A 15,207-nucleotide genomic window follows, 5' to 3' on the forward strand; every position below is an offset into this window, starting at 1 on the left:
TTCACGTGCTGTCACAAGTGATGCATAAGCCACGGGAGTCTCATTGGGATGCAGTGGTTCGTGTGTTGAGATATCTGAAGGGGTCGCCAGGACAGGGAATCATGTTGAAAGCGGTCAGTGACTTACATATTCGAGCATTCTGTGATGCCGACTGGGCATCATGCCCCCTGAGTCGTCGTTCACTATCTTCGTATATTGTTCTTTTGGGAGATTCACCGGTGTCTTGGAAAACCAAGAAACAGGACACGGTGTCGCACTCATCAGCGGAGGCAGAGTACAGAGCGATGGCTGCAGCACTGCGAGAACTGAAGTGGTTGAAGCGTCTACTTGCAGACTTGGGAGTTCATCACAAGGCACCAATGGATTTGTTTTGTGACAGCAAATCTGCTTTATACATAGCTGCGAACCCAGTTTTTCACGAGAGGACTAAACATATAGAAGCTGATTGCCATAGTGTACGAGACGCAGTGCAAGATCAACTCATCGTCACGAGGCATGTCAGGACTACGGAGCAGTTGGCGGACATAATGACGAAAGCGTTGGGCAGCGTACAGTTTCACTATCTTCTCAGCAAGTTGGGTGTTCGCAACTTACACTCTCCAACTTGAGGGGGAGTGTTAAGGATGGTTAAGGTGGTTAAGATAACCGACGTAACGGTCAAGAGATAAGAGTGAAGTCGGTTGAAGATAAGTTCTGAAGATTGTGATAAGGACTGCGAAGATTATGTGATATCATAGAGATCATATTGTTAGAGTATCTTGTAACAAGTATATATGTACATGAGCTATCATCGATGTCAATACACACAACAGTTCTACAAATCTCTCTCTTAGTTTACATAAAAGTTGAAAAGGGATGATAATTTGGCAAGTTCCGAAGCATGTTTGTGGGTGGTGAAAAAACACAGTAATCAAGATTCGAAGATACTGCATTGTAGTTACTAAAATTCTAGAAAGGAGTTTCAAATGATTTAGTTATTTTTACTTAACCTATAAAAAGAGTTGTTAATTTAAAATATATGACGGTTCTAAGCTCTTTTTTTTTGCTTAAAAAGTAGAGGTAGTTTTTAAATCATAACTTTAGTGTAGTGTTTGTGTTATTTTATAATGTTTTTTAATATAAAGAAAATTCTTAACGTGAATTAAGTGCAGTTGTCCATTCAATAACATCCACCTACAAGTCACACCAACCGAAAGTGACGTTCTCCACATTGGTTGTATTGCACTTATCCTAATGTAAGACATCGCGACTAGGCTAATCGCGACAATAACAACATGATGTAATTAAACATAACAATAATGCAAAAGCAAAAGTTCTAAGCCTATAGGTTTAAACCCTTTCTCCAACTTGTTGATTCATCTTTACACTAACTAAAGCATATCATATAGCATCACCGCACTTCTTATATAGTAATAAAGTAGCATAAAGTTTCAACCATCGAAAATAACATTTAACTCATAAACTAGACGTTACCCAGAAGAAACGCAAGAACACTTGCCACCGTTACAATCTTGACCACTGATCCCAGTGAAACAGATGAAGATGATGACTGATCCGTCTGATGAGGAGGCTTTCTGTAGTAGTACGGGAAGTAAGGCATTATAGGGTCAGGCGGTGGAGGACCGTAATATCCTCCGCCGGAATCACCTCCGACGTATGGTGGAGAAGGGTAATTCGGTACATTTCCAGTTGGAGGAGGGTAATAACCGGTTGGAGGAGGATAAAAACCGGTTGGAGGAGGGTAATAACCCGCCGGTTGAGTTGAGCCCCCGCCAGTTGGAGGTGGGTAACAAGGGTAAGGACACGGCGTCTCCGATATGGTTATGAACGGGAAGCTCAGAAGAGTGGAGACGAACACTAGACTTAAGAGGTGACGGCAACTTTTACTCATCATGGCTATCGTTTTCTTTTTTATGAAAGATTTTTTTAATGATAAGCAAACAAATGTTTTTAGTAAGAGAAAAGAGAGAAGTAGGAGATTATTTTTTTCTCTCTTAGACTGTTGTGTGATTGAGTTCAAGTGGAAAGTGGAAACCATTAAGTTAAAGGTTTTTTTTAAGAAACAGTTTGGTTACATGTTTTCAATAAAAAATATATACCCATTTAAGTGATTTACAAGCCACAAAAGACAAGTGATGAAAATGCTGAATAATGACGACTAACAATGTCAATGAGATCTAACGTGTATTGTGGTTCCGATACACTTGTTGTCATGTAAATTATGATACTTGGCTTGGCTGTATGATTTTGTCCTTCTTCGAGGAATCCATGAATGATCCAAGTCACCGCTTGATATACATAATGAATATGAATTAAGATAACAGTAATATATTTAAATGTTAAACGGCATACATATTGGCGGTTATATTAACATTAGAGTATTTAGTACTATATGCAACGTCAAAATTCCCGAACATATATATGTGAAACGTTTAAACTTTACATTACACGGTTAATAGAAAATACGAGTTGCTCGCATTTTGTTAGAGAGCTTCTTGCTAGTTGATATAACCAGAGGAGGGAAGAAAATATAGAGAATAATGTTAAGCCCATCTAGTAACAACTAATTTCTCTTTCTCAAGAAATAAAGAAGATTTTTTTTTTGTTATTAACATATATATATTTAGCCCAAACTTTATTTTAGAACAAAAATCATGTAAATATTTTCGTGTGTAAGAGGTACCAAATGCATGCTTATCCTTTTTTTGTTGTAAGTTGTAACTCCCAATTAATGGAGGACCACTTGGAAAATATTCTTACACACGGCATGAAAAATGCCACGACATATATCATATGCATGTGTATCACTAGCTAGTAGCTTTAGATGATAAGAGCTTATAATTAAGCCCAGGCTGTGATTTGCTCTATTATTTCCCACCTTATCCAATTATACAATGGCGACGCCTTTGAAAAAAAAAAAACGAAATAGGGAAGCCTTTGATCAAAAAAAAAAGAAAGGGAAGCCTAATCTGTTTATTCTTGTTTTTTTCTTCTCTTCCATCCTTTGTTATCTGTTCTCTCTATATGTTTTTAAGAAAGCAAAGGAGATGAGTGTGACAATAATACACACAGACGGTGAATATTTTTCCATTTAAGCAAACCGTTCTGCCTATAAAGTTTTACTATTTTAGCTCCTCATTCACTAGACACGCTATAAATGATTTTTCTTTAGTGTTTTTTTACAGCGTTTAGACAAATTTTGGATTCAGTATGCAAATTGTTAGAGGCTATTAAAGTAAATACATCGTAAAAATATTAATCGATTAAGAATTTGATAGATGAAATGAAAATTTCTGGCTTGGCATCTTATGTTAAATGTTTGTTCTTTCCACCTACGTTTCGGTGAAGCCTCCCAAATGGGAGGGAATTAATTCTGTCGCGCAAGAATTCTGATGATGACAACAACATTTGACTTTGTCTTGAAATGTTCTATCAAATGTAATCACTTTTTATTACTTTCATACGAAAATTCGCTACGTTTTCTCTTGCTCCTAGCTTAACAAAGGAATTACTCTAAAATCAGATTTTTAACTCTTAACTATACCAAAGTTAAAAAAAACTCTAACTACACCAAGTTTGTAACCTTAGGAAAAAAAACATTTGATCTAACTATTCAATAAACATTCCAGTTCAAGGATATATCATCACATACTTCTAGAATAAATACCTCTGCGAACAAAAAATAATTGAATAAGCATATTCATTAGAATTGTTGATACAACGAAAAATGATAAATCGGTCCTAACTTGAGATAAAAACATAATCCAAATCGTTAATTTCACCGAAAATAACTATGAGTTATCAGGAACATTATACCGATCCGTTCAAGCAAAACGAATCTACGAGACGATCAAATAATGGAAAATCCATCACATCATGATCATCAAGAACCCCATAACTCCAAACGCGATCAGACCAGAGATCTTCACGACCCCTAAGCTCATTGCAGCAGCCTCTCCAAACTGTTGGTCAACGGGATACAACTCTCCTGGTGGACCCGTCATGTATATGTAAGTCGACGGAGGAGGCGGACAGTAAGACTTCTTCGGGGGAGAAGGGGGCCGTGGTGGAGGAGGACAAGAAGGAGACGGTGGTGGAGGTGACGGAGGAGGGGGAGGCTTTTGGAGACATGGCGTGCACTTTATTGGTTCCTCATCGAGTTTTCTTGCGGCTGGAGAATCCAATGCGTTGATCATCATCGGAAACGCGATCGCGATGAAGATAGCGACAACGAGAGGTTTCAAACGGTGAGAAGTCTCCGGCATGTTGAGAATTGTTTTAAGAATCGAATAAAGAGTCTTGTGTATTTTTTTTTCTCTTTTTTTTGCTTGTACGTAATGTCTACGTTTATGAAGGTGGTCTTGTTTGCTAAGAGGATGCATGGGACTGATATACTTCTTCAAGACTAGTGTATACATTTGTCAAATTTTTCGTTTTTTCTATTGATAGCTAAAGATGAAAATACTATAATAATACTTTACATTATGCTATGAAATTAATGAAGAAGAAAATACATTGTATTGTGAAATCGTCGGTTATCACATGTGAGTTGGAGCTTGAATTAAGGGGCCCCACGTTTCAATTACTATCTAGCTTTAATTAAAAAAAATTAACAATGTGGAATTATTAGCATATGATCCACCGTCCACCAGAAAATAAATTATATACTGTTTAATTAAATATAAAGCCCAAAGGTTTCCAATTATTTGTGACCAAGGTTTTGATCACACAATGATTGATAGTAATCTGGTTTTAAAAGTTAAAAGCGTATTTGAATGACTGTGTAGCGTGTAGATATTGTTGCAAAAGCGTGAGATGGTCGCTGTCTCTAATAATATCATGAAAGTAGAGGGATACTAAGGCGATTAGAGAATATATCTTTTCTTAGTGTTGGTGGATTGTATAGTTACCTTATCAGCTCTTAGTGATTCTACTCATCAATCCATCAACGATTTCTCAGTTTCTTATTTCACGTACAATTAAAAATTATTTAAGACCATGATTAATCTCAGTCTTTTGATCGGGATTTTTAGCTTCGGTTAAGAAACAATTCTTATTTTTCTTTAATTAAAATTATATTTTTTTAGATTTTATTAAGAAAAATAAGAACTGTTTTTAATAAAAGATATAAGAACCGTCTCTAGCCAATTTTTTTTTTTAAATGTCAATTCATGAATTTAAGAGCATTCTTCTATCAAATCAATTTTTTTCCTAATAAATATTAAGAAAATAGGAAGTGATGGAAAAAGAAAAGGTAAAGGAGAGAATAAAAAGACAGTCTAGCATCTGAAATACTTTTTCTTTGATTCACCCTCTAGGGTGAAGCTTTAGGTTCACCAACCAATAGAAAGTTGTTATTTTAAATCTAGTATCTTTTAATTAAGGAAACAAAAATAACTTGCCAAATTGTATTATGCTTTTAAAATAAATAAAAAGATTAAATAAATAAAAATAACAATAGTTCTCAATAAATATTATTTTAAAAAATATTTATTTATAAGATTTGGAGTTTAGTGTTTAAGATTTATAGTTTATAATTTATCCAAATGTTTAATGTTTTTCCAAGGGTTAGGGTTTACCCAAAGGTTTAGGGTTTATCCAAGGGTTTAGGGTTTAGGATTAGAGTTTAGGGTTTAGTGTTTTGTTGACAACATGTTTAGTGTTTTTTTCCAAGGGTTTATAGTTTACCCAAGGGTTTAGGGTTTATGATTAGAGTTTAGGGTTTATGATTAGAGTTTAGGGTTTAGTGTTTTGTTGACAACATTAATTTTTTTAATTCGTTTTTATATACTATTTTTATTTATTTTTAAATTTTATTTTGAAAAAATAATATAATTTGACAAATTATTTGTTTCCCTAATTAAAGATACTGAATCTAAAATGACAAATTTCTATTGGTTGGTGAACCTAAAGGTTCACCCTAGGGGGTGAATCCAAGAATAACTCCATCTGAAAACTTCAAAAAAGAAAAATTCTCAGGTTCATTTAATTTTTGTTGTTATTGGTCTATCTTTTTCTTTACTTAATTTTTTATCATAGTAATAATCTAAACTAATATACACTGTGAGAAACAACCCTTGTTAAGAGCTTCATGGATGATTGGATGTTAGTGCTCTATTCAAAATTCAATCCATCCTCTATAGATTTAAATAAAATAAAACTCTAACATATAAAAATAAAAGAAGAATTAATGTTAGCATGGTTTTATTTTGTTGGAGAAGGCACACGTAGATGCGTAACAATGGTTTTGACATAATTGAGGAATAGTTCGGGAAAAACTGTAGAGCAGACCTTTCATACTGTATACCAAGGAATTGTTTTCTTTGGTAGCTTCTGAGTTCAACGCATGCAGCTAAGAATTTATGGACTGGCTCCCATTAAGACGATTAGGTCTTTACCTATAAGCAGTGTTATTAAACCTGGACCGAACCGATGGTCAGGCCAGGTTCAACCGCGAACCGAACACAAATACGGGTTGGATTAATGCCAAAACCGAATTATAGTTAAACCAGTTAAAAACCTCTATCAAACCGTTAAAAACCCGTGAACCGACGATCCAACGAACCGGTTAAATCCTGGTTCTTGTATAAACCAAAAAAAGAAACATGCTAGAACATCAAAGATTCAATGATCTTGTATTTGTTCACTACAACTTATGTCATATGATCCTATTGATTATGAATCGATTGATAAAACTGTGTTTTGAATGATAGTAGAAGAAGAAGAAGAATAAGGAAAACTTGGTTTTTCTGAATTAGAAAATAAATTTCTTAAAGAATATCCTAAAAATGGCAAAGAACTCAATCATAGTATAATTTTAAATTTTATTTCATAGTATAAATTTTTAATAAATTTTTAACTAATGTGTATAATTTTTTTAAAAGTAATGAAAATTTGGAGTGACAAAAACCTGGAGAATAAAATTTAAATGTGTTTTTCTATTGATTTTAGATTTGAACTATTACATTGTTTTATTACTTTTTCAGTTTGTTATTTTCTAAGTTTTTCTAAATATTATGGTTATTAATTATTTTATTTTATTTAATATGATATTTGTTTTTTTTTAAAATATACGTATTTAAAATATCATTAAATTCAGTTTAGTCCAATCAAATTCGGTTTGAACCGGATCAAATCAGGTCGAACCACATTGACCCATGATCCAAAAAAATTTCGGTTCGTTTGCCGGTCCGATTTTGACAACACTGCCTATAAGATCGTTCTATTCTGCGCTTTGATTCAGATAAGAACTTGGGCCGGAATAAGACTCGGGCCCCTGCTAAGTTGGTAAGAGACAATTGGCTAAGATATGCAATGGTTTTCAACTTCTCTGTTCGGTGATAGTTCAACAGTACAAAAGCACTAGAAAAAAACGCAATTACAGACCTACGCTTTCTGAAACATTACAAACATTATTCACACAACCCTGGCAGTTTCGAGGGCTACTTGTCAACAACAGCAAAACGTGAAAACTCCCAGAGCACGAGATTCTTGCCCCACAAGTAAAAAGATAACTGTAGACTGTCATGAGACTCTGAGGCCAAGGACCGTGGTTCTTCAATCGTTATTCCGTAAGATCAAAGTTCAAAATCCAGACTATTGAGTATGTTGATCTAGTTACAGTAGCTGCTCTGAGGACAGAACTCAAAGCTTGAAACCGGTAGAGACATGTGCGAGGACCAATCTGCCGGTTGGTTCAGGTCGAATTTCATACCCGTTGGTTGGTTCTGGAATAATGGTTCTGATTGGAACTCATAGACCATATCATCGACCATTGTCTGCAACTCCTGCAAGCTATATTGCTTTTCCTGCACGCAATCATTATCACACCGTTAATGTGTGTGTAAAAGAAAAGAAACGATTAAATTTTAAGTTACGCTACAAGAAAAAGAGCTCTCTACCTCTCTTCTCGTCTGAGCCATAAGAGAAACCATCTCCTCAACGAAGTCATAATATCCCTACATCAGTGACAGAAACAAATCAGCCATTTGTAATCAACAAAACTAACTATAACATTAACATCATATAATAATAATACCTCATCTTCTTGAGTATCATAGAGTCCCACATCGTACAAACTTCGTTTCTTCTGATCCGACAATACTGAATTGTTACCACAAAACAATGTCAGCGTCAGACAAACAGAACAACCTCAAGTTAAGTCTGAACTGATCCTTACCTGAATAAGCTTCTTGAATTTGCTGAAACCTTCGTTTCGCTTCTCCAGACCTAAAAGGATCTTTCGTCCATCGATCAGGATGCCATTTCTTCACCAAAACCAAAAAAAACGTAAAAAACTTTAATCTTCTTTTCATTATATAAAAATATTTCAAGTACTCCTAAACAAGAAGCAACAATGACCAACCATAGCCAGTTTCCGATAAGCTCTTCGTATCTCCTCCGCCGAAGAATCAACTGCGACGCCAAGGACTTCGTAATAAGACTGCGACGTTGCCATAAAACCACCTTCCATTAGTTATAAACTTATATATGTGATATAATCTTTACCACATTACATAGCACCGGAAAGATAATGAAGCTCTTGGGGCCTTATATAAAGTAAGGAGGTGACAGCAATGGCGGTTATGCGGAAGAAGAATCCTACAACAGAATTTCTAGAACTTTTTGGTTGTCCAAAAAATATCTCGTCTCAAGAACGTTCGGGAACATGGTATTAACATTGTGGCTTTAGATATTTTTGGATTGGACGGCTACGATTGAATGGACGGTCATTTCATATCTAAACGTGACACGCGGATTTGACTACTTTAAATGCGATATTGTTTGATATCTGTGGGTTTCACTTTACTTGTCCGAAGCGGACAAGTCATGCTTCGGTGCACACAAAGCTGCGGTGAACAGCACTAATATTTCTTCCCCTTCTTTTCTTTACGATTTATACGAAGTTCGTATCCGTTTTCGTTTTTTTCTTCAAAAGATAATTTAACTCTTCTATAAAACAAATATCACCATTACTAAAGTCGGTTATATTTTTCTCTCTCTAAAACTCCTCTGACCTCTCTCTAAGAAAGAATCACCGCCGTGATTCTCGTTTTCGGCCGACGGGTAGGTTCTTATAGCCACCTTCGGTCCGGCTACAGTTTCTTTTCTTTGTTTTTCTTTTTCTTTTATGATTAGTAATAGTATCAGCTGGCGTTTATCGCCAATCTTTTTGACTCCGGCGGTGCGCTTCTCTTCTGGTGACCGTCCGGTTTATGACTCTGGCGTCGTCACTTTTTTCTCAGGTGAGGCGGCCGACTTTAGAGTTTCGATGGAGATGTGTTGACCTCGTTTCCAGGAGGAGTTCTCGATTCCAATCGATTGATTGGTGGTGATGACGATGCATGCGTTGTAGACATATGGCATAGAAGTGGTCCGGTGAGGCGCTGTTTCGTTTGTACGGCGTTTTTCTCTGGAGCTAGGGTTCCGATGCAATCCTATACTTTCATTACAGTCGTTGGAGGTGGGTTCGTCGGCGAAAATGGTGGAGACGACGGTTCTCCGATGTGGATTTGGTGCGATGCGGTGGGGCGGCAAACGTTAGCTGTCCCTGGCGTTTGGTCTTCGATGCGGTGAAAAGAGACGCGTGTCTCGAACGATGCCCAGTTTGAACACGTGGCCTGGTTCGCGAAGGTTACTTACACGTGGCTGGGCGCACACCGTTTTGGTTTAAGGTTTTGGGCTTGATCCATGTTTAATGGTCGTTCTGTCGGGCTTTCTTTGTAGTTTGACCTTCGGACTGTTTGTACTGGTATTGGGCTTATATAAGTGACTCTGAAAGTGGTGATGCAAATAATATACATCATTTTATTAATAACTGATGCAAAAAATAATAATATTTTAATCACTTATTTTAAATGATGCAAATATATATCATTTGCTGGAAATGATATTAACTCTAAATCGATTTAGTTAAGTGATGTTAGTATTAGTATCAACTAAACTAACCGATTTTAATTATATACATCATTTATTAATAACTGATTTAAAATTAATATCAATTTTCATAAATGATTTGAATCGTTGTATCAATTATAGTAACTGATATAAAATTAGTATCGTTTGTAAATAATTGATATGATAGTTGTGTCAGTTTTGGCAAACGATTTTAATAAATGCATCATTTATAAAAATTGATGAAAAATGTATTTTTATAAAATCATAAAATTAAATTTGTATCATTTGTAAATTGATGTTAACATATATCAACGAAAATTTTATATATTTTACTATTTTAAAACCAATATTAAATATAGGCTAAATAAATAACTAAATTTAAACTGGATATTAGAATAACAATAATAAAAAGTAGAAACACAATTCATCCATAATGCAAATACGTGAAACATAAACAAACTAGAGTTAATTAATAAGAAGCAATGTTAAAAAGTTGTAATTACAATCACTTGCAGCATCCCAACGTTTTGAAATCCATCAACACCATCATTCCATTTCCTAGCATAAAATTATGACAATTAGTGTGTCATCTAAGTACTTGTCGATAATGAAAAAAAAAATAGAATCATCATTTTACCTGATTAGGATTTCGTGGAGTTGGAATATTGGCAAAAGTTGGATTTGGAATATTAGCAAAAGCTACAGCAAAACTTGCAGCCCATGCTCTTGCCTAAATATATAGTTTAAAATGTTAGTTTTATGTTTCAAAGTATAGTAGTGAAATAACAAATTATATTATTATCTGTTCACCGGTTGAAGTACCAATAATTTGCTGGATGAATGTAGTCATTCCCTTGACTTGATCAGATAGTTCTTTTACCTGTGACTTCAACTCTACAACCATTCCAGAATTTTCTATGTCTTGTGTAGTTACAGTTGAGCGTCTCACCAGCTTCGAAGGTGTAGGCCCACGACCAAGACAACGAACTCGTCCTGGACGTTCTGGACCAAAAACTTGAGCATATTCATCATCCAAGCTAGCTGGAACATTGTTTGTGGCTTGTGGATTTTGTCTCAATAACGTTGTAAGTGCTTCCTAAAAATGTAAGCAAATAATAAATATCCAACAAAATCAATTAGTAAATACAAAGTGAATTGAAACAGACTAACCGCTCGGTTTTGGGCTTCTTCACAGACAAAGTTCCCATTAGGCTTTGTACGAGTTACGATGAAAAACTCTGCTCGGCTTGGTGTTTTTCCAGTCTTGATTTTCTTAGAAAAAATAAATTTATAAACAATATAAAAGTTAATATAATAATATAATAAACTTGTTTATATTACAACTAAGTTACTTACGATCTCATTTCTTCTCCTAGGAAAACTCTTTCTTCCACATACATGAGGCATTGTATGTTTCTTTTGATTTTCTGTATTCCTCTCTTGCATTTTCTGAAATCTCAGAAACATTATTAGTATTTGATAGACACTTAAATATAAAAATAACTAACAAAGAAACTAACCTTCCATTTTTCAGTAAATCTCATGTGAACTAAGTGACCCCACTGATTCTCAGGAACATGCTCAGGTCGGTTCTGCAACGTTTCAATCAGATTATCTCGTTTGTACTCTTTCCAGAGGCGTAATTTAACGTCTTTGCATCTGCTACCTAATGCACCCATCACATATGCTTTTCTCATCATCGGATCGTCAAACCAGAATTTGGACTGAAATAACAAACGTACAAAAATTCATCAAAAATAAATCATCTTAAACATATTACTGCCTAAACTTAATATAGATGAATGTATGATATGTTACCTGAATTATTTCCCAGGCCTTGTTTTTTATGTGAGAGTTAACCAACCTCCAATCACTGTAATTAATTGGCAGCAAATTCACATCATTACTTAATTGACCTAACCATGATCCTAGCAAACCTCCTGATTCTCCAATTGGTTGGCCGCTATCTTCGTCGAAATGCACAATGACTCTGCTGTTTTGCAATTTCCAGATATCTTTAGATGTAACCATTTTGCCTTCTATGTTTCCATTGATATCTTGTTAATCAGGAAAAAAAAAGAATTAGTATATAATAAACCGATATATAATATATATCTCGATCCTAACCATTCTAAGAAGAAAGTAGATCCAGTCCAACCATTATGTAAAGAGCAAATATTGATTCTAAATAAGGCACTCACTCAAGATTAATAAATTACATGCGTTTTCGTTTTGTTATAAGTCGTCAAATACAATAGTGTGAACAAATTTGAATCCTCTAATATTATAAGATTTTCAGTGGAATACCTTTATCTTAATCACCTGCTGTGAGAACAAATTTCTAAATAAATTAAAGAGATGATCTTTATTTATATTACCTATAACTTCTATTTTCCATTTGAAGCTGTTGCATTCTGGAGCAAGTGTAGGAGGCATGTTGTACTCAGCTTCCAGATGTGGTAAATCTTCTGCTTCTTGTGTTTCTGAATCTATGAAATCCATAGTCCTAAAATGATTGAAATTCAGGAAAATAAGAATCATGATTCAACTATAATATATTTTAAACACAGAAAAAGTTAAACATGAATCAGTAAGTTACGCTACCTTGATTAATTGTAGAAGCTTTAGCTTCTGTGTTCTCTAATAGAACTTCGACGGTTTTCTAAGAGAGAAGATTGTTTAGGATTTTAGATAACAAATCACGTAGTTGCTATATATATATTAAAAACAGTTTTTTTTCTAAATGATATCAAAATAATTCCCGCTTGGAACTAAAATGTAGCGGGATCTGTTTTTTTTTTCACCAATAATTATCGACGTCTCTAATCAATAAATTAATTATATTGCTCAGCGTATATTAATTTGTTTTGTTGGGTGTAAATTATATTACTCAGAGTATCATTATCCCTAACAACAAGAAAATATCATCTCTATTAGTTAAAACACGAATAATGTGAACTATCCCAAACAAAAGAATATGTATTATTGTATATGTAAAAACCTGTTCATAAACTTCAGTTCAAGCCAAGTCATGTTACTCCATGAAACCATTTCCCTCTCTCAACGTTTTTACATCTCCCTTGCAGAACCAAATTAAGAGACGTGTCTTCCTTGTTTTGTATTTTTCATTTTTTTAATCACAATTAACCTAAGATACATGTTAGGAGACCGTGTGTTGTTCTCAGCGTATATTAACTCACAACTTCTTTTTTTTTCTAACGCTTGAATTTCATTTTAAGAAAAGGAGACAAAGACCAGATACAAAAACCAGAGTAGTCTAAAGACAGAGTATACGTAAGCTAACAAAAAGTCAAGTAAAGAAAGAGTATACGTAAGCTCATCACAGAGCAAAGAAAAGAGAAAAGTTTTACCATAAAGAAAAAGAAAAGAGAAAAGAAAAAAAGAAAGACAACCATAGAATCTGAAAGTACTGGAGGTGAGGATCCGATGGTTTGTAACAGAGGACAGTCACTAGCAGGTATTTGCTTACGAGAGTATGAGCTGATGCAGCAGATGATACTTTGAGGTCTAAGAGAGTGATGTTGATGCTTGATCTTCTAGATATTTCTGCAGTTATATGAACATTTGTTGTAAGCCATCAAATAAAAAAAGTTCATGAAAATAAAAGATTATGGTTCTGAGAATAGACCTTGCAAACACCTTCTTACGTAGAAACAGAGATGCCCGGATCAGACTCTTCACCCACTTGATCTGAAGCATTTGAATCACCCATATCATACAAATCCCTAGGTTGAACATGAACCGCAATTTTCCACTCTTTCTCCGAAGGATCATTCACATAATATACCATTCTCACCTGAGACGCTAATATATATGGTTCATCTTCCTCATTATCTCCACTGTGTAACAAGCGTGAGAAATTTACCCTATGATGACCATATACATCCATTTTATATCCTCTTTCTGTACGAGTGTCTGCCCACTTACACTTGAATAACACAACTTTGAAGACTTCATAGTAGTTTAACTCAATAACTTCAATCAGATTACCGTAGTAAGCAACTGTCCCTGTTCTTGGGTTGCAATCACGAGCACTAGCATAGCTCATTGTTTCAGCAGCCACATAAACACCACTATTTTGAGTTTTCAGTTCAGCCTCTCTTTCTACTGTCCGGAATTTAAAACCATTGACATTATAAGCTGTATACTTTACAACCTTTTCAGATGGACCCAGAGCTAAACATCGTAAATCATCAGTTATCTCTTCTAACTCATTCATCTCCACTTTTTTCTTGATCCATTTTGCAAAATTAAGATGCATTTCACGATCAATATCGATAGCACGATTCCTCTTGCTCTGATGAGATTGTTCTGCTAACAACTCATTTTTATACTTCCTAGATAGACAATCAGCCAAATGTATATGTTAGAGAATAATAAAATTTAATTAAAACTTGTTGTTTTTTTGAAAAAAAAAGAAACTTACTTTCGTAAGTGATCAAGTAGTTGACAGTTAACCAATATATGTCGATGTGCTTGCTGCCTCTCTATATGATTAAGAGAATACACTCGTCCTGCTCCAATAAACCTTCCAATATTTGGGAAAATAAGTGGTAGTTCAGAATTTGGTCTTATGCTAGTCTCAGCTAGAGGTCGATCATCAGCGCGGCTAACCCGAGTAAATCGTGTCTCTATATCATTGAGATACATTGAGCAAAACGTTATACACTCATCAGCTAGATATTATAGGGCAGGTCGTGAAATACATATTATCTCTCGAATGTCAATCATATGATCTCTACCCTATATATATTACTCATTTTCTCTTTTCTCTTTTCTAGTCATCGTTATTCATAAAAGCTACACATTTATTGGATTCTATTTTATTAGGATTTTGTTTTTATTATATATACTTGTAAAACAGACAAGAGATTTGGATCCAGAAAACAAGAGACCTAAGTTTTAATCTGTGATAAGAGAAAAAAATGATTTTTTATAAAAAAAAAGAGAAAAAAATGAATTAGATTTAAAGTGTGGATGATAGAATCTGTTAATAGATAAATATGTTAAAAGTTTTTAAATCTTTTGATACATTTTTGTATTAAAAATAATAGAATACAAATGAATAATTAGAAAAGAGCATTTGAGATTATTTTCTCTAATTAAGAGTATATGAGCATTTGATCCAGAATCTATATAGATTGGGCACAAAAATCAGCATAACCATTATATCCAACATCACATAGAGTTAGTGATGGTCACTTTTCCAAACAATTGAGTGTACTATTAATTGAGCCTTTATGCATCCAAGATGTAAATAAATTAAAAGGAAAAGCACTGATGTAATGT

General features: G+C 34.4%; 5 protein-coding genes across 5 annotated transcripts; all 5 read right to left on the minus strand.

The window, feature by feature from the left end:
• Nucleotides 1–1,309: 1,309 nt before the first annotated feature.
• Nucleotides 1,310–2,071, minus strand: LOC108825504 (uncharacterized). Its single transcript, XM_018598800.2, has one exon. The coding sequence runs from the start codon at nt 2,036–2,038 to the stop codon at nt 1,463–1,465; it is 576 nt and encodes a 191-aa protein (XP_018454302.1). The 5' UTR covers nt 2,039–2,071; the 3' UTR covers nt 1,310–1,462.
• Nucleotides 2,072–3,623: 1,552 nt separating this feature from the next.
• Nucleotides 3,624–4,461, minus strand: LOC108826449 (leucine-rich repeat extensin-like protein 1). Its single transcript, XM_018599831.2, has one exon. The coding sequence runs from the start codon at nt 4,416–4,418 to the stop codon at nt 3,870–3,872; it is 549 nt and encodes a 182-aa protein (XP_018455333.1). The 5' UTR covers nt 4,419–4,461; the 3' UTR covers nt 3,624–3,869.
• A 2,843-nt stretch (nt 4,462–7,304) lies between these two features.
• Nucleotides 7,305–8,633, minus strand: LOC108826333 (uncharacterized). Its single transcript, XM_018599723.2, has 5 exons — nt 8,366–8,633; nt 8,180–8,267; nt 8,039–8,103; nt 7,902–7,958; nt 7,305–7,808 (listed from the first exon to the last, which is right to left on the minus strand). The coding sequence occupies exons 1-5, from the start codon at nt 8,471–8,473 to the stop codon at nt 7,614–7,616; spliced, it is 513 nt and encodes a 170-aa protein (XP_018455225.1). The 5' UTR covers nt 8,474–8,633; the 3' UTR covers nt 7,305–7,613.
• Nucleotides 8,634–10,328: 1,695 nt separating this feature from the next.
• On the minus strand, nt 10,329–12,427 carry LOC108825850 (uncharacterized). Its single transcript, XM_057000063.1, is given in 8 exon segments — nt 10,329–10,455; nt 10,535–10,627; nt 10,685–10,993; nt 11,068–11,169; nt 11,254–11,346; nt 11,418–11,621; nt 11,716–11,954; nt 12,276–12,427. Coding segments are annotated over 8 exon segments (1,176 nt in total). The 5' UTR covers nt 12,400–12,427; the 3' UTR covers nt 10,329–10,443.
• Nucleotides 12,428–13,561: 1,134 nt separating this feature from the next.
• On the minus strand, nt 13,562–14,517 carry LOC108825848 (uncharacterized). The gene is made up of 2 exons (XM_018599204.2): nt 14,345–14,517; nt 13,562–14,255 (listed from the first exon to the last, which is right to left on the minus strand). The coding sequence occupies exon 2, from the start codon at nt 14,177–14,179 to the stop codon at nt 13,562–13,564; it is 618 nt and encodes a 205-aa protein (XP_018454706.1). The 5' UTR covers nt 14,180–14,255; nt 14,345–14,517.
• Nucleotides 14,518–15,207: the final 690 nt, after the last annotated feature.

The sequence above is a fragment of the Raphanus sativus genome, unplaced genomic scaffold, assembly GCF_000801105.2.
Source record: "Raphanus sativus cultivar WK10039 unplaced genomic scaffold, ASM80110v3 Scaffold2293, whole genome shotgun sequence".
Taxonomy (NCBI): Eukaryota; Viridiplantae; Streptophyta; class Magnoliopsida; order Brassicales; family Brassicaceae; genus Raphanus; species Raphanus sativus.